General features: G+C 42.5%; 1 protein-coding gene across 1 annotated transcript in view; it reads left to right on the top strand.

Moving 5' to 3' along the window:
* The window catches only part of PREX2 (phosphatidylinositol-3,4,5-trisphosphate dependent Rac exchange factor 2), a 320,125-nt gene that overhangs the window by 182,384 nt on the left and 110,152 nt on the right, over positions 1-27,589 (top strand). The window contains exons 20-25 of the mRNA XM_066578561.1: positions 2,907-3,043; positions 6,060-6,180; positions 6,276-6,460; positions 8,408-8,569; positions 18,933-19,155; positions 21,039-21,246. Of these exons, the coding sequence (XP_066434658.1) occupies positions 2,907-3,043; positions 6,060-6,180; positions 6,276-6,460; positions 8,408-8,569; positions 18,933-19,155; positions 21,039-21,246 (1,036 nt within the window). The remainder of the gene's footprint in view (positions 1-2,906; positions 3,044-6,059; positions 6,181-6,275; positions 6,461-8,407; positions 8,570-18,932; positions 19,156-21,038; positions 21,247-27,589) is intronic.

Raw genomic sequence — 27,589 nt, 5'->3', positions numbered from 1 at the left:
ATGTGCCTGTTTGACTTGGGAACAGATCTTTCGAGACAGAGAGGTGGGCGGCAGCAGTCTCAACATGCCCAGACCCCGAGGAGTAACTTGAAGCTCCCGGGCCCCGATGCAAAACTTGTAACAGGGCCCCCAAGTAAAATGCTTTGCTCATATCCTGGGTTCCCTATATGGAGAAGAGAGGCCTTATGGGCCCCCTAAGGATCCTGGGCCCGGGTGCAACTGCATCCCCTGCATCCTCTATAGTTACGCCCTTGCCCAGACCATGTTGATTGGAAGCTATCTCCCTGTCAGTCAACGTGCCCCGTTTCCTGCAAACTGTGCATTTAACTGGTTGTGTCACCTTAATATTTAGTACATCTATACATGGACAACAATATCATTATGTGCTTTTATGACTCTGACATAATATATGGGCTCCTGAACACGGGCAGATTTGATCTGCAGAATCCGCGGCCGGCAGCTGTCTTCAGATTCCGCAGCAAATACTGCCAAAAGCCTTCTGTGGAGAACCGCTGCTTCCTGCGCATGAGCAGAAATTTCCACTCGTGGCAGAAAAATCGCAGCATGCTCCATTCTGTTTGGTTTTCTGCTCGGACGGCTTCCATTGAATTCAACGGAAGCCATCCATCCCGCAGCCCTTCGGCAATCATTATTATAATCTGTACTGTGCATGTGTGATGTCCGGCGCTTCCGCAGTGCAGATAAAGAAGAATCTGGACAGGTAAGTGGAGTCACCAGTCGGGCAAAGGGTGGGATCCTACTGTGGGATCCTGCATACCAGATCCAACCCTATCATGTGCAGGAGGCCTAACTTGTAGACCCATCCACCAATGTTTTTCGATGAGAGAAGGGCAACATCACAGCCAAAAGGTTTTCTGTTTCTGGGAGTATACCATTGGTTTACATATAATATATTAGTTGAGAACATGATCTGCAATACCATAATATGCTCTCACTATTAAAAGTCTTTCTGAAATAGTTTGTGAACAACCTGTTAACAGCTGTAAATGGCAGTCTGTAGTTCACAACAACGTTTCAAGGGCTTCTCCAGGGAATTCAATGTCTCTTCTGTAGACATGCTTAATTGTAAAAAGAAGAAAATGATGGACCATGGGCGCAACTCTTGTAATGTAAAGTGCATAAAAGCAAAGGGATTAACCCGAATTCTTCTTTATCAATTAAATTATAGCCAACACAAATAACGCATTTCGGGGGCGCAGCCCGTCTTCAATGTGATTGTTCTCAGTAGGAGAAACCAGGTAATCTTGTCGATATGATATCTTTTAATGGCTAATAGACATGAGCGAGCATACTCGCTAAGGGCAATTACTCGAGCGAGCATTGTCCTTGGCGAGTAACTGCCGCTCGGAAGAAAAGATTCGGTGCCAGCGCGGCTGAGCGGTGAGTTGAGGAAGTGAGCAGGGGGGAGCGGGCGGAGAGAGGAAGAGAGAGATCTCCCCTCTGTTCCCCCCGCTCTCCAACGCCGCTCCCCGTCCCCTGCCGACACCCAAATCTTATCTTCCGAGCGGGCAGATACTCGCTAAGGGCAATGCTCGCTCGAGTAATTGCCCTTAGCGAGTATGCTCGCTCCTCTCTAATGGCTAACAAAAATACATGATGTTACAGAAAGCTTTCGGATGGTTCTACTATCCCCCTTCATCAGGCTAAAATGAAACTGGTTTGGATGGCACACAATTATAACACACAAATGCAGAGGGGAAGGGGGGGGGGTACCCATCTTGATCTAAATAAATGTTTACACATAGAAATTTGAGACTTAATCTAACACCAATAGGTGGTGCTACAGAGCCAGTATTACCATCTTTCCATGTGCAGTTCAAGTAAAGATAAGAGACATTATAAAACTGCCACATTCCTCAGCTCAGTGAACTGATTAAGCATCTATGTCTTTGCTTGGATTGGTGTTAGTTTATGTCTTAAATTTCTGTGTGTGCATTTGTGGAGCCTCTTCTGAAGTAGGGGCTGCATACCCGAAACGTGTTATTTGTGCTGGCTATAACGTAATTATTAAAGCAGAATTCGGGTTAATCCCTTTGCTTTTATGCGCTTTACATTACAAGGGTTGCGCCCATGGTCCATTATTTTTTCCTTTTTACAATTAAGCATTTCTGCGACCCATTACCCATGGTGACCGGTATTGGACTAACAGCACCCTACTAACTACTCTGTAAAAAAACATTCTGAATATTAGGATCACATCCCTAATAGGAATCGCTCCACCCTTCTCTTCTGTAGACCTGGACAGATCCAGCTTGCAGCAGAATGAATTATGTTAGTGAGAATGCAATATCCGATATTCTAGCCGGCATTCATTATCCTCATAAGTAGAGGTAATACTGTTAGGTGAATTTATGATTCCTTCAGAGAGATTGCAATCCCAGCGATGGTGGTTGTAAATACACATCCTACAAAGTATTGCAGCAGTAACATTTTAAGTGCTACATCTGGAAATGGCTTTGTCCCACCCCCAGAATTCTATATTACTGTATGATGGTTTATCATTTATTGTCTGAGGATAGAAGATGATGATATTCTACGTCTCTCTATATATTTCAGCAGATGATGAATTTCTCGTACTCTACAGAAAAAAGAATCAACTTACTTCATATTTCTTCACATGGTTTTGGTGAAATAATCTAATTACTCAGTGTCATCAGGGTTGCAAAACAGTCATTGCCGCAGTTCTGACCTTACCCATAGTGCACCGGTTGAAACTATTTTTCTGAGTGCTTAAATTGATATATCTCGGCAGCGTGTCATCTTTCCAAATTGCTTTTCTCATCTTAAAAGCAACATATTCAACTTAATCAGCAGCTGGATAGTAAATCAACAGAAGCAATGTCATTTTAATTGAGATTGGTCATTTCTCATATTGGGTCCTGCAGGGATGGTGGCTGCAGCTGCTGGTCTTCACCCTGGACAGTGTATCATCAAAGTAAATGGGATCAATGTCAGCAAGGAGAGCCATGCCAGCGTTATTGCCCATGTGACTGCTTGCAGGAAGTACCGGCGACCCATGCAGGTTAGCTTGTTTTCTGAATATTCTTCATTTATGATGTTGCCTCCGAGGAAGTTGGAACAACGATATGGTGTTAATACGTATGGTGATATTTTGCACTGAATATACATTTCCATAAATTTTACTGAGAACTGACAGAAGTAGGTACACTCTTTGTCAAAATAATCAAGCATCTAGAAGGAGTTATAGTTTTGCTGCAAAACTCTGCATGTAGTTCCATCTCGGGCAGATATGTAAATGATGAGAGTTGTGGGGTGATTAGATGAACGGTCTTGTCAACTGATGCCCTAAAAGTGGTGCCCCCCTCCCCCCCCCCCCCCCCCCGGCCTGTAAAAGGCTCTCGGAGGCTCCTTGTGTGTAGTGACCTATTCTCCCGCTTGTGTAGAGCTTGTTGACCACTAGCCGCCTCTATGATGCAGAGAAGAGATTTCACCTGTTACCAGGGTCTGAGAGGGGCGCATTATTGGGATGTGACAAGCTGGATAGTCATATCCATGAAGTGTCCCCCACTGGCCGTTCTGACCAGACTATTAGCTGGTGTTGGGACCAGTGGATGTGTGAAAACCACAGTTCAGCACACCCTTGACAGACCACCAGTAGAGAGGATCGTCCAATCGTCCAATAAGCAGGAGCAGCTCCAACTGTTTCATTGTCCAACATCCAGAGACAGGTGGCACCATTACTTCTTCAGCCAAGCTCCTGGAAACGGTTCCAATTGTACCCATTACATGTACTGGCTTTGAAACCCACCCACCATCACCTCCGTTTACAGTTCTGTCAGAAACACCAAAACTGGACTGAGATAGTGTAGAACTGGCTTGTCTTAAGCTATTTATCCAGGTTTCATTTAAGCACTGACAATGGTTGTGTTCCTGTCTGGAGACCTTGGGGTATGTGCTTCAATCTTGTCTTTGCAGTAGAGCGGCACACTGCCCTCACTACTGGTGTAATGGTCTGGTGGTCATTGCATACGATAGTCTGTCACCCCTAGTAGTGGTATGAGGGACAATGACAGCTCAGCGATATGTTCAGGACATCCTACAGCCACATGTGTTCATCTCATGGCGGCTTCCAAGAGGCATTTTCCAGCAAGATAATACTTAGCCGCATACAGCAGGAGAGTCACAGGAATGTCCCTACAACATTGCCATGCTTTCACAGTCTGACCGTTCACCAGATTTATCACCAATAGAACATGTATGGGACCATGTGGTACACCAGCTTCAACAGCCTATGAGTTTGCACAATCTAGAGGCTCAGTTATAGCAAATGTGAACCCATATGCCTCCATGCCTGGCCGTATCACATCTTGCATCCAAGCTAGAGATGGACCAACAGGGTATTAGAGCCTCAATGCCCACCCGTATCACATCTTTCATCCAAGCTAGAGGTGATACAACAGGGTACTAGAACCTCCATGCCCATTTGTATCCGATCTTGCATCCAAGCTGGAGGCAGTACAATGGGCTACTAGAGCCTCCAAAGAAAAAGATTTCAGAGGCTACTTTTATGTAGTATACCTCTTGTTGAGAGATCGTTGACTGCTAGAAATGCCTCTGTCATGCACTTGGAAGACATTTTGCCCAGTTAACAGTCTGTGAGAGCGCATCATTGAAATGAGAGAAGCAGGGTGGTCATTTTGATAAATTGCTAGCCAATCTAGCAATCATTAGGCGGTGTTGGAAGCAATAGTTATGGGAGGACATGCACACACTGTGAATAGGCTCTCGACAGCCCAGACAGACCACCAGTAGTGAGAATTATTTGATCCACTGACAAGTACCAGCAGATCCAACAGTTTTGGTGTCCACCATCCAGATACAGGTGGCACATTTGTTACAGACCCCTGTCTCTGCCCAAACCATTCTTAGGTGCTTGCAAAAGGATATTTGGTGACTCTGTGCCCATTAATGTGTCCAGTCATTAACACCCGAAAACTTAGCCTTTGCTTGCAGTGATGTCATGAACAAGTGCTATGGACTCGAACCATATTGTCCTCAGTGATAATTCCAGGATCTGTTTGTGAGCTGATGATGGTTATGTATGGGTATGGAGGCCTTGTGATGACCACTTAAATTCTGCCTTTGCTGTATACCGGCACAGTACCTCAACTGCTCATGTGGCGATCTGGGGAGTGATTGAGAGATACTTACAGCTTAGCAATATCCTGCAGCCACATGTGTTACCTCTTGCGGCAGGGCTTCCAACAGGCATTTTTCAGCAGGATAATGTTTGCCCATACACAGCAACAGTTCCCATGAATGCCTCCGTTAGGTTGCCACCCTGTCTTGGCCTGCCCTGTTGGCAGATTTATCACAGATCAAGCATTTATGGTATTCCAGCTATGGCAGCCTACCTGAGTGGAGGATCTAGAGGCCCATTTGCAAAATCTGTGACCAAACGTGCCACAGGATAACATATTGAGTCTGTATGCCTCTATGCCCAACGGTATCTCAATATGCATCCTGGCTAGAAATGCCCCAACAGGGTACTGGAGCCTTCTTTTTATTTCTATAGTTTTCCTTAATGTATCCTTTCTCTGTAATATTGTAATACGGTTACATACACACATAGAAAGTATCATTGTATTCCCTCAATTCCTTGGTGTACTATATTTTTTGTCAATGAGTATATGGAGTTATTTGGAAAACACTAGGCTTCTACAAAGTAAGTACGTTAGACCAACTTTGTAGCACTTTTTTATGAACAGTAGTTGCATTTTGATAATTGTAATTCCTTCCTAACGAAAAAGTAGTACTTGCTTATTGATTGGAGTATCATGTCAACCAAATAGCATGGAACTCTCATACTGGAGCTGCTTTTCATTTTCCATGAAGTGCGAGAGAGAGATTTACTCAAGGGAAAGTCTGCAGCAAATCTGACCCCACACCTTTCTATATCCCATATGTAAAAATGCCTGGATGTACATGACTATTTTATGAGCAGCTGAATTTAGAATTCTGTCCAGTCATAGCGAACTCTTTGAATCAACTCACTAAATAAAAATGTTTTTTTTTAGCAAGACTCCATACAATGGATATATGACAGTATTGAGAGTGCCAAGGAAGACATCTTGAAGCCTACACACCCCAAACCTCTAGGGGACAACGATGGGGACGGCTTTGATTGCAAAGTAGAAGGTACAGTCATGATACATCTCTCAATGTTTCACTCTGACAAAACTGTGCTTTCACGGCCAACACATCATTGATTCATGTCTGTTTTTCTTCCAAAGAGGTTATTGACAAGTTTAGTACCATGGCAATAATAGACGGGAAGAAAGATCATGTAAGCCTCACAGTGGATAATGTTCACCTGGAGTACGGAGTTATTTATGAATATGACAGCACTGCAGGAATCAAATGTCACGTAGTGGAGAAGATGGTAGAACCAAAGGGCTTTTTTAGCTTAAGTGCCAAGGTGAGAAATGATAACAGTATGAATGTAAAAGGAAAATTGAAGAGTATTAAAAAAAATTACATAAATTATACAAAAAGTAAAAAATTTAGTATAATGATAACAAGAATAATATAAAAGTCAAAAAGAGTCGCTGGAAAGTTTTAGGACGGTGTCTTCATTGCGCTTCACACAGTATACAGAAAAACTTAATGAACCTGCCCTCACTTAGTGTCCAAAGGAACGTCTCACAGATTGAGAGCCATAGAGTACTTGTACCATGCATTTTGAAAGTCTTCAGACCCTTTCACTTTTTTTTTACATTTTGTTGTTGTAGCCTTATGAAAATGTTAAAAAAAATCAAGTTTTCCTACTAAAATATATATTTAATTAAATATATTCTAAAACCAAAATATTCACCAGACATATAGAAATATCCGAAGAAATCAATATGCCTTCCAGCTTTAGTGTTACATTAATCATACAGAGTTAATAGCAAAATTCTGTGATAATATACTGTAGCATTATGGATGGAAATCTAGTGGACAATGGTTACAAGGTTTCTATATCCCTAAGACATATCCTCCATTATAGTATGAACTAGTTGAGGGTGATTACTAGATAATACCCCATACTTTAAGCTGAGGGCTATGCCATAGGTCGAGGTATAGCAATGCAAGATTCAAGATGCAGCAGATGGAGTAACCAAAGTATGCAATATTTATTTGGGAACACAAAAATAAAAGTGAACAATGGAGTGGTAATGAATAAGGAATTGAACTTGCCTTTCAGTTCTCGAGACACAATGTGCTACCAACTATAACAGAGTAATTCCTGCTAGGCAAAATCGTTAACACCTTTCTCATAGCAATGCAGTCTCATAGAGGTACATATTATAGAATATACTCACTATGTATATTTAGCTATAGCTTGCACATTACCCAAGGTGAGCTGTGAGTAAAGTCCATTTCCCTTTCCTCTTTGAAAAACTATCTCACATCTGTGAATGAGGATTTGAGTGATGGGAAGTTGTTAATAGTCTGGTTTACCTCATTGTAGGCTTTGTTCCCTGCAGTAGGCCTGTTGACTAACTATTTCTGATCTTAATGGTGTGCACACCTAAAGTCTCAGTAGAGGTCAGCCTCACTTACGGTTTGATGAGCAGGAGTTGCCATTCTACTGACCCAAGCAATTCTGGGGACACTATTACTGATGTGACCACTATTTAGGTCACTATTTGGGGCACTATTACTATTGGAGCCACAGCCACTGTTACTATGAGGGGGGGGGGGGGCACAATTAATAGTTGTGGCCACTAGAATAATGGAGGTAAAAAACTTATAAGCCACGTCCTAACCACACACCTTTTTACCTTGGCTGATATTTTGGTATAATAGTATCTTATTGCGCTTTTTAGTCTCTTATAGTATAGAAATACATAGATTCATATAGGCATAAAAAAGCACAGACTTAATTTAAAGGCATTTATGTTGCCCATTTCTATGACCTATCAAAGAAAGAACAGTCATCTCATTCTAAGTTAGTGGTCGGAGATATGTAAAGTGTTTCCTTATCCAACTAGTGGCAGCAGACGGTACTGTTGACTCATAGCATATGTACAACACTTTGTCCACTGAACAGTGATTGGCTGATCCTGGGATCACAAAGGGTCCCATAGCTACAGCTGGCCAGTGATCCACCGTTATCATTGAGACAACTGCTCACATCCCTTACAGAGACATTGCAGAGAAGGCGAAGCATTATACTGTGTTCACCTAAATCAGTGGGCATCCTTGTAATCTGCAGATAAAAGGCATCCTCCCGGCATTTTACAGCAGCTGATTAATGGAGGGATCCCAACCCTTCCATTTTTTTCTCTACATACCCTAAAAGGAACTGTCTAATTTAGAAAACCCCTTTACAGAACAAAGCCATTTGTTCGAGCTTTATGTGTTCTCTTCTCTTATACAGATCTTAGATGCTCTTGCAAAAAGTGATGAACAATTTGTACAAAACTGCAGCAATCTTCATTCCTTACATGAAGTCATTCCACTTGAACTGCACAATAAATTTAACATCATTTGTCGGGAGAAAATCGAGCACATCTACAGGCGGATCACCAGTTATAGGAAGGTAACTGGGATTGGACTACTTTCCTATTTTAAATACTGCTGTAAATATGTATTTCCCAGATTGCACACTTCTCCTAATATCTCTTCAAGCAATATACTGTCGTCATTGAATTGTACCTACCATCCATAGGTTCGCCAGTAACACCATTGTATAATGTCATCAGATTTGCTGCCTTTAGCAGCAAAAGTGTTTCAATATTAAGATACAAGCCTACAAAGAATTTCCTATATTTTGCTGTAGCTTACCACCATCATGCTGTCAATAGACTGTACACTGGCGCAAGGAATAAGAAAATTGGGTGGAACAACCTAGTGCTGGTGGTGGAAGGCCTAACAAAGCTACTATAGGACCATGGGGCCAGGCGCTAGAATGTGATGAATGGAGGAGCTGCCAACCAGAAAAGCACCTAGAAAGTGTGAGACTAAGAATGTAAAACCAACAAGTGTGTGGAATAATCTTTCAGGTTGGTCATGCACCATCAAGCACACCAGTTGACCTAATTTCTTTAACCCCTTAGGTGATTGACCCCATCCCTAATTTTGCACAACTAAACAACTTGGAAGTCACAGCTGTACATACCCCAACTAAACTTAGGAAGAGGCTCTCTGCCTCACAATTCAATAAGAAGTAAAATTCTTCTTACTTGCCCAAACATTTTCATTCCTGGAAGGGTTGCATCGCATACCAGTTGTTTTTACATTCTCGATATCGCACAGTCATCACTTGATATTCGGTTCTGTAGAACGGCAGTTGGTAGTATTCCGTCATGCAGGTAAGGCGTGATACAATGTCCCCCGAGTCTCTCCGTTCCAGGCTCTACCAAAGTCAGAAGTATGTAGTTGGACAGCACACACTAGAATTTTGAAGTAAACCAGACATTCGCAATGGTTTTCAACATTAACATTTTGGGCTTGTGCCCTTTGTCAAGCATACAGCAAAGCTTGGGACATGCATGTATTAAATCTGCAATTCAGCTTGGTTATAGACGGTGTCAGAGTATAGCACAATGTGTTGGCGACTCTGGTCCCCTCTACCCCCATTACAAGATGCTTATAGACATTGCTCTATACTCGGATGCCATCTTTATCCAAGCTGAATTGTAGATTTAATACATGTGTTTCCCAAGTTTTGCTATATGCTTGACAAAGGGCACTATCCCAAAATGTTAGCAGTGCAAACTATTGTGAATGTCTGGTTTACTTTGATATTACGTTCGGTCCTCATTGGGGCTCACAATCTATACTCACCTATCTGTATATTTTTGGAGTGTTGGAGGAAACCAGAGTACTTGGAGGAACTATAGAAAGAATATATGAACTCCATGCAGATGTTGTCCTTGGTTGGATTTGAACCCAGGACCCCAGCACTGTAAGGCAAAATTGCTGAAGATGGGGATCCCATATCCCCCTTTTCTCCTTACTGGGATACGTCTCCTACTCACAGTTATGTCAGAATGAATGGCGCTGTGATGGCGCATGCAAAGTCGCTGCTCTATTTATTTCAATTGGGCTGATAGATATAGCCAAACACTTATATTTGGCTATCTCTGGCCGTCCCATGGAAAATTAATGGAGTAGCATGGCACATGTATAGCCATAGCTCCACTCAATCTCTTCGTCACAGGGGTATGCTGTGAGCCAGGAGTAAGGAGGATGTGGAAACCGGATCCCCTATCCTCTGAATCAGTGGGGATTCAGCAGACCCCTACCAATCAGACTTTTATTACCTACCCTATGGATAGGGGATAGAATCTTTACGAGATTTAGTATTTGCAGTACAAAAGTTCATAAACTGGTACTGAATCTAGAAATGTTGATATCATATATATGTGAACATTACTTTTGGGGATTTTTTCTTGAGCTTTTGACTGTCACTTGTGAAGATTTGCAGAAGATATTCGCTTTGATTATTCAGTTTATTACAGAGATGCGTAATTACTTTAAGGCAGTGTTTCATTTTTCAAAGAGCATATTTTATGATAGTGAGTTTGACACATCTAGAGAGCCAAGTGCATTGATTTTGGAAGTAATTAATAATATGAAACTCTATCAAGCTTCTTTACAGGAATCCAGATTTTTAAGTTCATATTTCATTTGCTTGATTGATGCTGAAAAAAGTAAAATGTATATTTCTTTGAAAAATATTTTCATATGTTTGGGGCAATCCAACCATGTGGACATTGGCTTTGCTAGCACCAGGACCACATCCCCTAGGTCTTTTGTTTGCTTCCCCGCATCCCACAGCACCAGGGCATCAAGGATTGACACATTTTGTTGTAAATGTGGCTTTTACTTCTATCAGAGCCTCATATTTTCTGAAATACATTCAAGGTCTATGAAGACCCCCACCCATTGGGCTTAAGGATAATGCCTGAGGGCCCACGGTCAGGTAGAACACACAATATATTTTATGCTGTGACTCCCTAAATAAAAGAATGCCAATAATGAGAGCTTCTTAAATACACTTTATTGACTCATATCAAGTACATCTTGGCTATGGTAATTAATAACGGGTCCATGACTCTCAATGACCGCTTCCTCTAATTACTGGTAATCTTGCCTATAATGCTAAGGTCACACATCGAGGATTTGGCTATGGCAAACTCAGCACTTGGATATCTGCCTTAGATGTGCCAGAGATCTGCCAGCAGATCAGCATGAGGATTAGCCTCATTCAATGGGGCAGATCAATGTGGGACCATTTTTCAGCTTGTCCATGCGGAATACTTGAGAATAACGTGCTCGCTTGTTACCCTCTCAGATTTGCTTTTTGCAGCTCAACCAAAAATCTGCTCATAGCTTTTCCAGAATATGTGACTAAGGTATAAAATACCTCCATTCACTTGCATTGAATGTGCGATGCTAGTGGATGTGATGAGGATTTAGGCTTGACAATCCAAATATAGCCCTATGAGAACTAAAGTTCTCGTAAATATAGCTTCTTGAGTTTTCTTTATTGGCAAGTTGTTATAAATGCTAGTCTCTAATATCTTTGTTGTAACTGTTCCTGGAAAGTATTGGCAGCTATCCATATGGGTTCCTTTCATACTGCAGTGTGTGTTCAAGGTTTACATGGGGAGGATCTCCTAACGGAAACCTCAGACATGTAGGTTTAACATGTAGGTTTAACGGATACCACTTAGTGACATCCATCATTCATAGACTCCAATGTTAGAAAAAAAGGAATACGGATAGGCATATTTTTTTACTAGGCGCCTCTGCATTCAATGGTGCAGTCTGCTGCGCTATTCCATGCGGCAAAAAAACATCAACCCCCATATATGTCAATCAGAGACCAAAAGGACACTTTTTGGCCTCTTTCTGGTGAATAGTGGCCTATGGTACTGTTTCCTGGCGCATACAGCAAACGGATCACTGAAACCTAGCACCTTGCCCACTAGTTCCAGATTCCTAGTTGCAAATCTACTATGTTATGCAGTACAAACCCTGCTCCAGTACCAATGCACTGCTTGGCAGATTTTATGTGCTGGCTGTTACACAGTCTTCCCAGAAACAGATATAACTAAGCTGAAACTGAATAGAATTAATAAAACTTCGACAACAGAGAAACTTCAAGGGCCACTCTGTTACCCTGGTTAGTTACTGCTTTCTATCCCATGGTCTTGTGACCTTAATTCCGACCAACTCCAATTTAATTAGGCGCTATGGATTCATTTGCTAGTCAATTTCTCAGTCTGTGTGACGCTATTATGTGGATCTACCACACAATATCTTTAGAGGGTAATACAGACACTTCTATCACACTTGCTGATGATGATTACACAGCTCCTGTCATACAGATATAATAGAGGAGATCACAGCTCATCTCAGACTAATGATATTAGTTATTAAAGGATATTCAGTGTTGCACATATATTTCTTACAAATTCATATTTATTTGCAGGGCTATTTTTAAGCTAAATGTCCTAGAGCTTCTCAAAACTAGAGAATCTAAGATCAAAATCATTTCCTTCTCCCTTTTTTCTGTCTTCTTTCACACTACAGTTTCCTTGCCAACATTTTGCCCCATACGAAATGTTTCTTCATTTAATTTTACTTATCAAAGAAAACCAAAAAGTCACTATTGCCAGTAAGTGACAGGTTTTGGAAGTTGTCATATGTTTCAAAAACACCGTGCCTTTATGTTTAGAGGTAGAATGTAACTATGGCAACCACAATTTCAAAGAATTCTTGAACATTTTGTGTGCGAAAGTTGAATTCTAAAAATAAGCCATTTGCAGGAAATTTCTCCGCACACTGTGCACTTTATACAAGTTGCCTATCACTTAAAAAGTTCCAGATGTTTGTGGCGTCAACAATGAAAGTCCCTAAATTCTTTAAAAATCTGATTAAATCAGATTCTGGAATGCGGCTCTTAGAGCAAAGTGTGGGAGATACCATAAACAAGATGGTTTAGAAAGACAACAAATCTCCCGAATCCCCGAGTGTCCAAAACTGACCGACTTATATAGATAGTAACATGAGGTCTAACATGGCACAGTGAAATGTTTAACACTGTGTTCTCAGACGGGTTTAGCGATTAGTAATTTTCATTTAACTTTTTAAAAATATTTTAACTTTTTAAAATTATTTTATTGAATTTTCAAAAAATGAGGACATAGTAATAACTTACTTTTATATTGTGACAACTCGGGGGTTAAAGAGCATGCCAAAAGGTCACTTTCGCTTCTTGGTTAATTTACTCATACAATCTTTAGCAGAAACATAAACGACTGGATCTCCAGAGAAATAATAATAAACGTTTTCAACCACAAAGTCCTTTTTAAAGTCCTTTCACAGTCCACAGGAGGAGCAAGTAAATCCTCAGGTGAGGAAACAATAATAAGTCCGTTGGTTTTGCACAGACCTGTGGATGTTCAGAGCGCAGCTGGTCCTTAATTCTGTAGTCTCTCCAGACTCTAGTCCAAGGGCAGGCGTTCTCCAAGCACCCTGCTGGGACAGTGTCTCTCTCTCTGCTTACAACAGGAGTATTCCAGGGCCAGAGCCCGCCAAGTGTACTGCCGGGACAGTGTCTCTCTCTGCTTACAGCAGGAGTCAAGTCTCAGCTGCAGTCTGGTCGCAATACCAGTCTGGTCCTGCCAGACACACACACCTCCCACTGCAGCAGGAACACACCTTTTTATCCTCCTTACACACCTGTGGGTGTTTCTCCTCTTGCCTCAGGCAACAGACTGACTGTCTGTTGCCCCCTACAGGCCTTCCTCTGTAGCGCACCCTTACAATATTCTAAGATTTATTAGATCGTAACATGTCATGTTCAGGCCTCAAAGCTGGATAGAAGGCCACTTCCACATAGGCGACACGATATCTCCACGAGAAAATGGCAGCAATGTTGCATCTGCGTTCTGTGTGATATCGCTGTATTTTCTTGCAGTGATATCGCGATTGTGTCACGTTTTTTTTGCTGGAATTTTTGAGGGGGCTTGAAATATAAGCCCTACACCCAAAATTAGCTCTGGCTGCATAAAAAAAAGAATACATCATCTAACAGATGCTGTAAGCTTCCCACGCGTCCTTCCCGAAACTCCGGCAGACTTGCTTGAAGTTTTACTCAGGGATTCCTGGTTTGCAGATTCAAAATCTGCACCACCAGGAAACAATGCCTCTGACTGACTGAGCTGCGGCACTTGAGAACCAATCAGAGGCAGCGATTGATTCATCGAGTGCTGGCTCTGATTAGCTGAGCTGGGGCGCTCGAGAACCAATCAGAGGCAGGGATTTTCAAACTCCTGAGCAGGAAGCTCTGCGGGAGAACTTCAAACAAGCTCTCCGGGAGAAGTGCGGCAGAGCTTGAAAGCGCATCTTAGGTGATGTATTTTTTTATGCAGCTAGGGCTTATTTTAGGGCTTTTACAGAAGATTTTCCTATTGTAAAAGTTGCATCACACTTTTCATGAGATGCGATGCAACACAAAGGAAGGCTCCTTAGGGAAACCTGGGCTACAAAAAAGACCTTATTCACACAAGTGTTTTTATGCGGCTATTTAGCTGCGTTGATACATCGTCCGAAAATAGAGGCCATCTGAAGCATTGGTTTCTAATGTATTCGTTCAGTTGACCGATTTTTTTAGCTGCGTAAAAATGTTGCATTAGAAAAAGTAGGACATACGTGACCGAATTTATATGCTGCCGGAAAAGATAGTTCCTGCCCTATCTTTTGACCGGTCTACTCTGGCGACTCCTATAGACTCCTATGGGAGCTGCAAAAAAGAGAGGGAGGGAGTTTAGTTGTGTCTAATGCTAGGAAAAGCTTACAGGTCCTCTATTTAGGCATTAGACGTCATCCTGAGGATTTATGCCGACCGAGGGATTTCCGGGCTGCAGCATTTTTGTTTCGGTAATACGTTGCACCCGGCCATGTGAATGGATGTGAAAACACTAAATAAGCTTGGGACTTGATCGCAGCTTTTCTTCATTCACACGAATCTTGCTGCAATGCGGCCAGCATTAAAACTCATACGCTCGTATGAAGGAGGCGTAAAAGTGTAACGACTTTGTAGATTAACATTACAATCTGTATAGCTGTTATTTTGCTAATTAAAGGTCCTTTTATACTTGTCCACATGTTTGTTCATGCAATCATTGTCCTAGGTAAAGAGGGTAGCAATCAGACAATTAATGAGCAAATCTAACTGGTTAGCTGCTCAAATATTTTATACTGCCTAAAAAGTCATTGTTGGTGGTAGCTTATCTCCCCATGGCAATGGGGATTGTGCTGCCAACAATAATACAAATGTGTGGGAAACAAGTCATTGTATGAACAATTGTTCATCCCCCATAGAGTCCAAATCTTGTTACATGAAGGTCATTTGAACAAGTGTCGATCTCTTCAATTGGTGCTCGACATCTGGCTCACATCAAGCCATGTCAATGGACCTTTTAGAAAAGAAAGTGACCATAAACTCTGCAGTGTTATATCTGATTGTGGTTAAGGGCCAAAACACACAGCCGTATGTGCAGCTACACTCACCGATACTGAGCATAGTTGCACATGAACATATTTTTTTATGCCTTATCGCAGGGGTCCCCAACTCCAGTCCTCAGGGACCGCGAACAGGTCATGTTTTCAGGATATCCTATAGTAAGAACACCTGCGGCAATGTCTGAGGCACTGACAATAATTACATCACCTGTGTAACACTGAGGAAATCCTGAAAACATGACCTGTTGGCGGTCCCTGAGGACTGGAGTTGGGGAACACTGCCTTATCGGACAATTCAAACTCCGCACCATGGCGCAGGAGTTTTAAAAAAAAGCAGTGGGAGGATAGGTCTTGCCCTATCTTTTCCGCATTTAGTATTAAGAAAGACCAAGTCCTATCTTTTCTCGCCGTACTATTAACGGCCCGAGAATCCCACTAGTGAAAACTAAACCGCGCCCATATGAGGAAGCCCTAAGCTCTAACTCAGTTTTCTGGTTTGAGCGAAGAGAAGTTGATCATACATGGTGAAAAACTCTCTGTAATGTCAATCCAATACTTCAGATTTCTGTTGCACATTTTCCTTGTGTGATAATTTGCCAGACATCTAGTATCTTCTCATATATGGGTCGCTTGGCCATTTATATAAATATCCCATTTGGAATCCATAAAACTATCTTTAAGAAAAACTGGGACATTTGAGAAGTTTACACCTGGACTTAACTGTATGTTAGATTATGTACATGTGTACATAGAGCCTAATATGTATTTGATTCACATTGTATTTGTTTCATATTGTATAAAGCCTAAAGATGCCGCCTATAGAATGTGGACTGGGGAAAATACAGCCTATAACGTTGCAGCTGCTGAATGTTCTACCTGAACTTCACAGGATTTGGCAAGCATTTAATTCAGTGCCTAAGGATCCGAAAGTTTTTTGTTTTGGTTTCTCTTACTTAGAACAATCACAAGCTTTTCCTTATCTTATGTATTCCGGTGTTTTCCATTTCTTAGAATTCTGAATGTGCATGTATGTTTTTAACTATCATGGTGTTTTTAACTTCTTTGAAAAGGTTTTTTACTAAAATGAAACAATGGTTATGAATTGTCCTCTTCATTGTCCTGTTCATCCATTTCTTAGTATTATCTGTTTCTCCCTTGAGTCCAGGGAGGATACCTTTTCTCCTTGTGGAGAGCGCCAAGTTGGCATATTGTAGTGTTATATCCTATGCAGTGCTCCCTGGGAAGCAAAGTTGTGCCCATTAGCTCTCCTTCCAGGAAGAACAAAAGCTCTCTCTAGTGCCACCTATTAGAAGGTAGCTTCATTATAGGTCCATAGTCAACAATTTTACAGATTGATGTATTTTCCTTATGGAAAGTATTCTTGTTTCTCTTATATGCTTAAGTGATGCTGGAAGACCTTCCAATATATGTCACACAAGAGAGACAATTTTCCTTTTTCTCAGAAGGGGAACCAATTTGCATACCTGTTTTTTCCTTGTCTGTTTTCCAAATGCCTGCATTACAGCTCCCATATTAGTTGTCACCAATTTTTCCTAGTCTCCCAAGTGGGAAGATTGCTATCAGCAGTACTAAGATTTATTATTGTATATTGTCCAATTAGGCAGGCTTATTATTAAGACGCGTGGAAGAGCTGAGTGACTGGTTGTCTAACAACTTTGCTAGAAACAGGTATAAATTAGAAACCTCTGAATAGGAATTTAAAGGGAACCTGCCACCGAGTTCGTGTTGCCTAAACCATGAGCAGCATAAACCTAGGACAGATATTCGTATTGCCTCCGTGTATGTGTTATTCTGAAACACTGTGGCATTTCAGAAGAAACACACTTTCAAATTTGACTCGGAACGGAGCTCTAAGTAAAAGAGGTGGGCTACACCAGTTTCTCCCTGCCTGGAGACTGACTGCTCTCTACCTATACAGGAAGGGAGAAAGCTGTCAGTCAACATACTGTGGATAGGGAGAAGTCAGCGCGGCCTGCCCCTTTGACTCAGAGCATCATTCTGAGTCAAACTTTAAAGTGCGTTTGTTCTGAAACACCTCAATGTTTCTGTATAACAGATATATGGAGGCAATGGGCATATCTGTCCCGGGTTCATGCTGCCCATGGTTTGGTTATAGGTGAAAGGTTCCCTTTAAATGACACAATACCTCAAACAAGCATGGGTACAAGTAATATCATTTTCAGTATTGTTGTATATTATTGTCTCATCTCAGACAATCCTTTTAATATGAAAGTCACTTCAGCTGCTTGGGTGTCATTAGTTGTTCATTTTCCCAGCATCAGTTGCCACAAGTAAAATGTAGTACTACGCAGTCATTCACCTTAATGCCTGTCCATGTAATATATGTGTTGCGATTGTGACCAAAGTGGACTGGGTACGCACACAGGTTTCTGGCAACTGACCCTGCTCTACACGGCAGGTTTGCATGGCCCTACCTGAGCGGGAACATTGCCCCAATAAAGGTAGTCCAGCAGTCTTCAGATCTGGGCCCTAGCTGATCCTAGGAGCCACGCACCAGAACAGGACGCATTCACGAACCAGAATACACAGCATACAGCAGACAAAATGCAACCACTAGTAACAGATGATAAGCTGAATATAAATGCCAGGTATTAGTTGACATTTTGTACAAAACATGAAAGCTAGCAGGCCACTTCACGGCTCCTGGTTATACTGCTAGTCCCTACACTAACCAGGAGTCCAGCAGAAGTGGACAGAGTTCACACAGAACGCTGCAACAGGACAGGACACAGATAGCAGGTCACACAGCAAGCTAACACAAAACTGACAGAATATAAATGAACAAACGGACATGAACTGCAAGGCACAGATCACACAGCAAGCCGCAACAAAACACAGATGGCAGGTCACACAGCAAACTTCAACAGACAAGGATTCATGACTGCTCACCCTGAACATCAGACAGAGACTGACCAGGAGCTGGGTTTATATGTGAGCACAGACCCAGGAGATTGGCTAGCAGGAAGTACCACACCCAGCCAGCTCAATCAATTAACCCTTTGAGGACTGTGCTGCTAGGAAGCCTAAAACTACAGATCTCAGCAGCACACGTAACAATATGGACATAACATGTACCTAAAGCGACAAGCATTACTTGTTAGTGGCTCTGACCTTGGGGTTATAGAGTAGGAGCCTGAGCAGAGTCCATATCTATGGTGTCTAAATGCTTTAATAGAGTATATGGAAAGTAGTTCTCAACACGAGACAGCCCCTTTGTAAAGGAGGAGCATCATTAAAAAGATGGGCTCTGAAGAGAAAGAAAATTTATATTGCCTTTGCTAAATGAAAATACGTAGTACATTCAAGGTAAACTATAAATATGATAACTTTGATAACATTTTCTTCTTAATATTTCCAATATATTGATTGTTTGTTTTTAGTTTTCAAGGGTCCTGAAAAATCGGGCCTGGCCTACATTCAAACAAGCCAAGTCAAAAATCTCCCCTCTACACAGCAGTGATTTCTGCCCAACAAACTGCCATTTCAACGTAATGGAGGTTTCATATCCGAAAACCTTAACATCACTTGGGAGCGCTTTTGGGGTCCAGTTAGACAGCAGAAAACAACCATCTCAAGACAAGGAGAACAAAAATACAGAGCAAGGTAAGAATTTTGGTAAAGTGTTAATATTTAAAATTGTTCAAAACCTATTGAAAGGAAAGAGTATTTTTTAAAATCTGGAGAGTGGAAAGTCACGTCTTTGGGCATTTCTTTGTAGGCCTGTAACCATTTATGAAGTCTGGAGATCATCTGTTTGCCCTTACCATCCTCCTTAACCAAGTATATATTGATTTTTAAGTCAAGTATATTACACTTGCAGGGATGTAAATTGGATTTATTGTGAACATTGGACCTCTTAATATCTAAAAATTTATAGGAGACCAATATTTATTGATATTGTTACTCACTAGAATAAGGATTGTGGAGCCTTACTTATGAACTGCTGCCAAAATTGCTTGATGCAGCCCTTGATAAGACATAATGCATCACAGATGGATTATGGTGTAAGTTTCCTAGAAATGATATGCATTTGCCACTAGTTATTGATATCCAGTAGTGACAGACTTGATATTTTACATGGCTGATGAGAGTCTAGGGTCTATTGAGAATAGATGCTGATAATGAGTATAACCTTTATTTATAAAGCTCCAATGTATCCCGTAGCTCCCAACTGTCCCACTTCTCGCATGATTGTCCCACAAAAAGGAGTTGCAGAGCCTATGAAAATGTGGTGGTGGTGGTGGTGGTGGTGGTGGTGGTGCGGTTCTACCTTATATAAACTTTTGCTTTTCTATGCCAAAAAGTAATACTGCTTAATTGAAAGCATCCTAAACAACCAAATAGAAGCGCCTGGATCCGTGAGGTTAACAATGTGGTTCCTATGTACAGATTGATGTATATGGCCCGCAGCTGCCCTGATACATTTTGCTAAATTTCGGCCATAGGTGTTGACTAGTAATTATTAGGAAATTATTGCACCAGTGTTTCTGGTGGCGCAATGCGCCACACAGCTCGGCTACATGCATGTCACACACACACAGCTCTGCTACGTTGCTTTTGCAAATGAGCTGCACGTGATATACAAACTTCAGCGGCTCGCTGAGGAGATATGTTGCCTTGTTTTCGCATATAAGTTGCATGTGATTTACGAACTTCAGCAGCTCGCTGAGGAGACATATTTGTTCGTAGCTTTCACATATCTGCTGCACAAGATTTACAAACCTCAGCTGGCGGCTGAGGTGAAATTGTGGCTTGTCGCTGTGTCATATAAGCTGCATTAGCTTCACAGTGGCGTTGAACCCTCTGTGGTGACATGTTTGCACAACAGCGACGGTTTGTTTCAACACTGGACAACGGTTGACGAAAAGATGAAGGCTGGACTGGTGTTGGTGGCATTAGCACTTTAGATGACATGATATCACATTCAGGAGATGTGAAGATAGCAGTGAAGGATTGTGCTTCAATGCTGTTGGTCAGTATGCACCGCCAGCTATGTATGTGGACATTTGTGAGGTGTCATTTTTTGGAGTCTCCACACAGGTGTGCAGTTGTATCACGACCAGCTATAAACTGCCAGACTGAGTACTGCTGTATCCATAGCAACTGAGGCCATGGGGATTTGTGGGGATGTAGTCCACCCATAATCCCTCATTCAGCTTAGAGATCATGTGACTGATCACATGAGCAGCATCACAGGTCCTGTCAGCATATGAACTATGTATGTGTAAATTTGTAAGTTATTGGAGTCTCCACACAGGTGTGCAGCAGTCTCACAACCAGCTACAAACTTCCAGACCTAATCTTATGGAACAGTAACCTCTCTTGTCATTTTTCACATGTGTTTTAAAAGGCTTCCATGCTAGAACTATTCTCATTGTTATTTATATATTGTACAATATACAGTATTTATCTACAACTGACATTGATTCCAAGTCTTTTACTATTCACCTTTTATTTTACAAATGACTTTAATTGTTATTGTTTAGGCAAACTAAATCCCATGGTCTACATTCAACATACCATAACCACAATGGCTGCTCCTTCTGGACATTCGCTGGGTCAAAGAGATGGTCATGGACTGAGATATCTTCTTAGCAATGAAGATTTGGAAACACAAGATATCCATCATAAATTACTATGCAAACTCCATTCTGCACTGGCAGAGGTGGAAACATGTGTCTCTCAGATTGATGAGTAAGTAATTCTGACAATATTTAACATTCATTTTGGAAAGTGATCAGATATCATAGACAAACATGTCACCAGTTGCTTCCAGGCTGAGAAAATCTGACTTTTGTATCCTAGTCTTGAAACAAGGATGACGGTGTCCTAAAATGAACTCGGTCCCTTTTTGTCATAGGATATTGGTAAAGACTACTGGTGTAGGCTCATCATTATAAAGCCTGGTGTAGGAGGTAAAATCATTCTATTAAACTTGTGGCTTGAACCATCATACAGTAGATGATGATATCTACACTATCTGGCAGCACAGACTCGTATCCTTCAGTCATTGTAGAAAGACGTACAACCTTCTATGTGTAAAGGAGATACTGTACTTGACCACTAAATGACTTTTGCTTGACCAAGATGGTCCTACTGCTTATCAAACAAGGCTAGACCTTGCTATTTAGTCTAATGGTTGAATAAAAGTCCAGTCAACTCAACGAAATAGTTGTACCCACAGCCTGATTCTCATTATTACATTTTTCACTATGCCCAGTTATATTCTTGAGTTTGAGATGTACGTAGTATGTATCAACTTGAAATCGCATTAAGAAAATGTCAAATGGGGTAAATTGGCTTCTGCCTCGTTGGGTTTTTTATTTACTTCCTCTGGATCAACAAGGAAGGGGTGGAAATAGGCTGAACTGGATGGACATTTGTCTTTTTTCAGCCTTGCATACTATGTTAATATGTCGTGCCATGAAATGTAGTGACAACAGTGCCTACAATACCAGCCTGGGCTGCTGTCATGTGTATGGAGTTTTCTCCTTCCGGCTCTGTTCACACTGACAGCAGCCCAGCAAAGAGCTCATTGGTGGGAGTCTTAAGCGGTGGACAGAAAAACTGCTACTTCTCATATATATATATACACGGCAGCTTATATTGAAAAGTCATGTGAAATTGTGGATATGCTTTAAATTCACACATCAAGCAGGTAGAGATGCCTTCTCCATACTGCGGGCACAAAGAGAGCTTGTTCTGGCCTTGGCTATACTAGGACAAAGAAAGACAGTGAGCTGTAAAAGGACATAGATATAAAAGTAGAGCAAGCGGATGCTATGCGGCCCTTACAAAATAGGGACTGAGATGCTGGGTGGTGAGAACCTGTGTAGGACTTCCCTCATCAGAGGAATTGTATTTTTAGCAAACAAGAGGATGGCCAAGATATAATGAGCTGAGGAAGACAAAAATCAGACTCATCTGTCCAGGCACCATAATGGTGGACCCAATCTGATATTTTACATTATGGTATGCCTCCCTCAAGAGGTGCGTTTTTAGGGCTCGCCTGAAGTTTTGTGGGTCATGGGTTGCCTGGATAGTTTGGGGTAGCGTGTTCCAAAGGACTGGTGCTGCTCTGGAAAACTCTTGGAGACGACAGTGAGAGGTTCGAATTAAAGGGGCACTCAGTCTGGTGCTATGGAGAGCTTTATGGATGACGGTAGTGAGTTTAAATTGTATTCTGTATTTAACGGACAGCCAGTGCAGTGACTGGCACAGGGCAGAGGCTTCTGAGTAGGGACTGGACAGGAAGATCAGCCTGGCTGCCGCATTCAGGATGGATTGGAGGGGGTAGAGTCTGGAGCAGGCAAGGCTGATCAGCAGCGAGTCGCAATAATCGAGCCGAGAGATGATGAGGGCAACAGTGAGTGTTTTTAGCATGTCCACGGTGAGAAAAAGCTGGATTCTTGCAATGTTCTTGAGGTTCAGGTGGCAATTTTGGGCGAGAGATTGGATGTAGGGGGTAAAGGAGAGATTGGAGTCGAATATGACCCCAAGGCAGCGGGCATGCTTTCTGGGAGTTATGGTGGCGCCACATACTGAGATGTAGATGTCAGGATGAGGTCGGTTAGTAGGGGGTGGAAACACCAGGTCGTCAGTTTTTGAGAGGTTTAGTTTTAGGTAGAGTGAGGACATGGTGTTAGAGACAGCGGACAGACAAATCGGTGATGTTTTCGAGGAAAGGTGCAGAGATGTCATGGGAAGAGAAGTATAGCTGGGTGTCGTCAGCGTAGGGGTAGTATTGGAGTCAAATCTCTTGATGGCTTGTCCAATAGGGGTTATGTAGATGAAGAAAAGGAGGGGTGCAAGGACCAAGCCACGAGGATAGATCATCAATAGTTCACGCATGGACAACCCCTTTAACTATGTTTCTTTCTGGGGCTAGCAAGGCTACACCAGTTCACCAGCAAATGGGGCCCTACTGTATTTTTTTCTGTAAATGTACTTAAAAAGGTTGTCCTCTTTTGGCAAGTTCATTTTTATAGGTTTCTTCTAGGATAAGCTGATCACAGAGTTAATGCTGTAACCTATGAGGGAACATAACTGCAAATGCCAGATTTCCCTGCAGCGCCTCCTCAGGAGTCATAAAGCATTACATAGCTCTACATTAAATCAACAGCTGTGTGCACTATATGTATGTGCTGGTTATTCCAGAGCAAGAGATGCCCTCAGGAATTGAGGGTACGCAGCCTCAGAATGCACTAAAAGGACAACTTCTTTAGGCACTTGAAACCTTGAACACTTGACAATATGGTGTAACTGAGGTTAGCTCTTAATATCCCCTTCCCCTCATCTTCGTCTCAAAGAGGTCTAGAATGCTGAGACAAAAAGATTTGGCAAGGTTCCCACAAAGGAGAGCGGTTGGTCACCGGAGATTTTCTTTCTCTTCTTGTAACAGTGCCCAGCCACGATTTTCCTGGATACCTATCATTATAACATTGCGTGTGAGGGTGCGATATTAGCTGCATTGTTGGCATGTCACATATAAATTTTCATGTTTTACGTAGAGTTAAGAGGTAGGAAGTGTGCAGCACATAATGACCGTCTCATGATACTTGCACTACATATTTGTCAACATTTTAAATTAATGTCCCAGGACATTTCTTGGCTGAGAAAACAGGAACAGGAACATTTCCACGGACGGACACTCCCTTGACCAGATTTTCAAAACCTTGGCTCCAGATGTATACTGTAGGACGGATGTTATTCTTGTCATTTATGTTATTTGCTTGTTTACCAGCTGTTTCTTAACTTGCCTATGATTCACTGAGTAGTCACAGGCCTATTTTTTACATTAATTTGTTATTTAAAGCTTACTTAACTTTTCAGGTGATTTTTCAGAATACCTTGCCAGGTGTGGGCATCGGAAGTAGCACTATTTCTGGCCACTCTATGACATATATCCCATATTCAGCCTGTACTGTATCTCTGCTTCTCAGGTTTTCCCTTAGCTGGTCGGTGAAGTTTGTGGCTATGATAACTTCTATACACTGCACAGATAAGAGTAGGATATCTTCTTCTTTAACTCTCTGTTGCATAACCTCATATGTAACCACATCGTGTAGGACATAATGCAGCAGTAATGAGCAGTGTAGATGCGATTTCAGTAGCTGTGAGACAGTAAATGCTATTAGATAGAGCAGTGTCCATGTGAGTACCTCTGCTTTTGTTTGCCTATAGCAGCTCTCTCCTCCTCCCACCTCTCCTCTCCATAGACTTCTATGAGTAGCATGAGACAACAGCAAACAAAGACACCCCCATCCTTTCTGTAATCTGTCTCGGTGTCTATCCCTAGAGATAGACAGGCAGAGGACAGCAGCTTTGAAGGAAGGGAGACCAGTAGTATTCAGAATTATAGAGGATACATAAGACTGATAACAGCTCTATCTGTTACAGTGGAGGTTGATAATAGTGCAGTTACTTTCAGTGATCACAGGTGATGTCCGCTTCCCCCTTTCTTTGCTATCAAGGCCCAGACTGTGATGAGTTTTCAACCACAACTCATCTCTGCACACTCTTCCCAACCTGCCATGATTCCTAAAGCCCCTCTCAGTGTCCACATAGTACTAATGCCTCCTCTGTGGCATCACAACTTCATGAGTAGCAGTGCCACATCTGTGGCCCCTCAAAGTAACTGTGTCTCTCTGTGGACCCACTTAGTAATAGTCCCTTTGTAATACCTCATTTAGTAATAGTGCCCCCCTTTGTGGCTCCACTTACTAATGGTGGTCACTGTCTCATACAGTGAACCCCTAATCACAAGTAAGAACCTTCTTTATACTCACACAATTCCACTGCTGGGCTTGACACTGATTGGAGTGCTCTGAGCATCATCCAACCTCTCCCCGGATGCCCTGCACACTGTACTCTGACTGCAGGAGGGGCGAGATGCTGGATGATGCTCAGAGCACTTGGGCGGCATCAGGCTCAGCAGTATGATTGACTGAGTATGAAGAAGACTCTTACTGGTGGTAGGTTGTTCTGGAACAGAGTAAAGCGGGTCAGAGGTGCTACGGGTGGGACAGAGGGGTCCGGCTCTGGGCCACCCGGTCCTTCATGCCCCATAACAGTCGCATAGTCTGCCTCTATTGCTGGCATGTCACAATATAGGATGCATAGACCCTAGGAGACCCAAACAATCCTCAATAACATTTTTATTTGGATCTCTCTAAAAATTTACATAGATGAAAATTAATTTATGAAAACTGTGTAAAAGAAAAATTGTCTTTGTTGTCTATAGTGACAGAGATCTATGCCCCCAAATGTATTGTTTTCCCCAAAAGATTAGCAACAACTGGATAATGTCCCAGATGGCAACAGTGTCCACACAATAAGCACCCTTGATTATGATCCAAGCAGTAATAGTGCTCCTATAGTGGCATTAACACAGCAATAGGGCATCCTTAATGCCCCTAAAACAATAATGGTTTTCACTTACAGCAACAGTGCTTCCCTTTGTGTACGCACACAATAATAGTGCCCCCACACAATAATACTATCCTTATACAGTAACAGACCTTCATCACAGTATAAGTGCCCTTTTAGTACCCATTTTACAGTAGTAGTGCCCCCTTACTGTCCCTACACAGTGATGGTGCCCCCTTAGTGCCCTCCAGACAGTTAAAGTGTCATTCTTATTGCTCTCACATGGTAAAAGTCCCCCCCACCCCCAAAAAAAAAAGATGAATACTCCCTTAATCCCAGCTCCAGGATGAACAGTTCAGCTTAGTCTAGAGGCCTCTGGTCTGTTGTGTCAGTGTCATTCTGCAGGCGGGTGTGATGACATGACTGCTGACCTGCGTAGAGTTTCCAGTGCTTCATAATCTGCAGGTCACTTCAATGAGAGTTTATGGCAGAGCAGTGAACCTAGGGCTCCCTGCTCCACCATAGTAGTCAATTGCATCTGCCTTCCAGGATGTAGAAACAATTAAAAGGGGTGCAAGGGGCAGTTTTAACCTTGTAACAGCCCCTTTGTCTGTGTCCCTTAAAATTAAATTTACCCAAAGAAGTCAACATCTGCACAAGTAATATGGTACATGATTCACCTGGACCTCAGGGGTGATAGCTGTATCACTTGTACATGATCTCGCAAGGCACTTTTCCTGAGTGGACTATAATATCAAAGGTAATCAGACATCTGAGCAAGAATCAAAAATAGTATATATTTATATATGTTAATAGTTAGTGGGACTCAGACATCAGATACTCCCCATGGCATACTTTCTACTACCATCTAATACACTTCAGCTGGTATTTCCCTGCATTCATTCTGCAAATGTCTAGCGAGTTCTCTCAAAAAAGATGGATGCTCTTCGTATTTCCTAACCTGACATTCCAGTTTGTCACAAAAATTCTCAGTAGGTTTTAGGTCGGGACTCTGTGCAGGCCAGTCCAATAGTGGAACTGTCAGAACCGGCAACTCTCGGGGCCGCCGTGCCCGCACCACCGGTCCGGCCACCCGGGGTACAGGAGCACGGCGCAGAGGTACCCCGGTTCTTGTGATCTCCCCGGGCCGCTGTAAGACTGGTCGCCGCCGGGTTGCTAGGGAGGCAGCTGGTGCTTCTAGTCGCTTGACTACCAGGCTGGCTTCCCTGGTAACTGTCTGTGCAGTGAGACTGGGGGCGTGCCCCCAGCACCGCCCTGATTAGCCCTGCTGCTGTCAGGCTCCCCGCCCCAATCAGCTTCTGGGGCGGGAGCGCTGACAGCATTTAAATAGGTGTGTTTTCCTCTCAGGCCTTGCCAGTGTTAGTTTGGTCTTCCAGCTGCACCCGCGTATTCTTTTGACTCCTGTTTGTGACCCCGGCTTTCTTGACCTCTGCTTTTGGACCTTGACTACGTTTTGCCTGACCCCCCTGTACTGCGTACCCTCCTGTTGCCGACCCGGATTGTCTGACCGTTCTACCGTTGTTTGTCTTCAGTGTCTGTTTGTCTTCCCGTGTCCCGCTTCCCTAGTGAGGGTAGGGACCGCCGCCCAGTTGTCGCCCTGGGGGTTAGCCCAGGGGGGCAAGTAGGCAGGGACAGGGGTTGCGGGATA

The sequence above is a fragment of the Eleutherodactylus coqui genome, chromosome 9, assembly GCF_035609145.1.
Source record: "Eleutherodactylus coqui strain aEleCoq1 chromosome 9, aEleCoq1.hap1, whole genome shotgun sequence".
Taxonomy (NCBI): Eukaryota; Metazoa; Chordata; class Amphibia; order Anura; family Eleutherodactylidae; genus Eleutherodactylus; species Eleutherodactylus coqui.
Note: the sequence above shows the minus strand (reverse complement) of the source record. Positions and strands in the feature narration are given on the sequence as shown.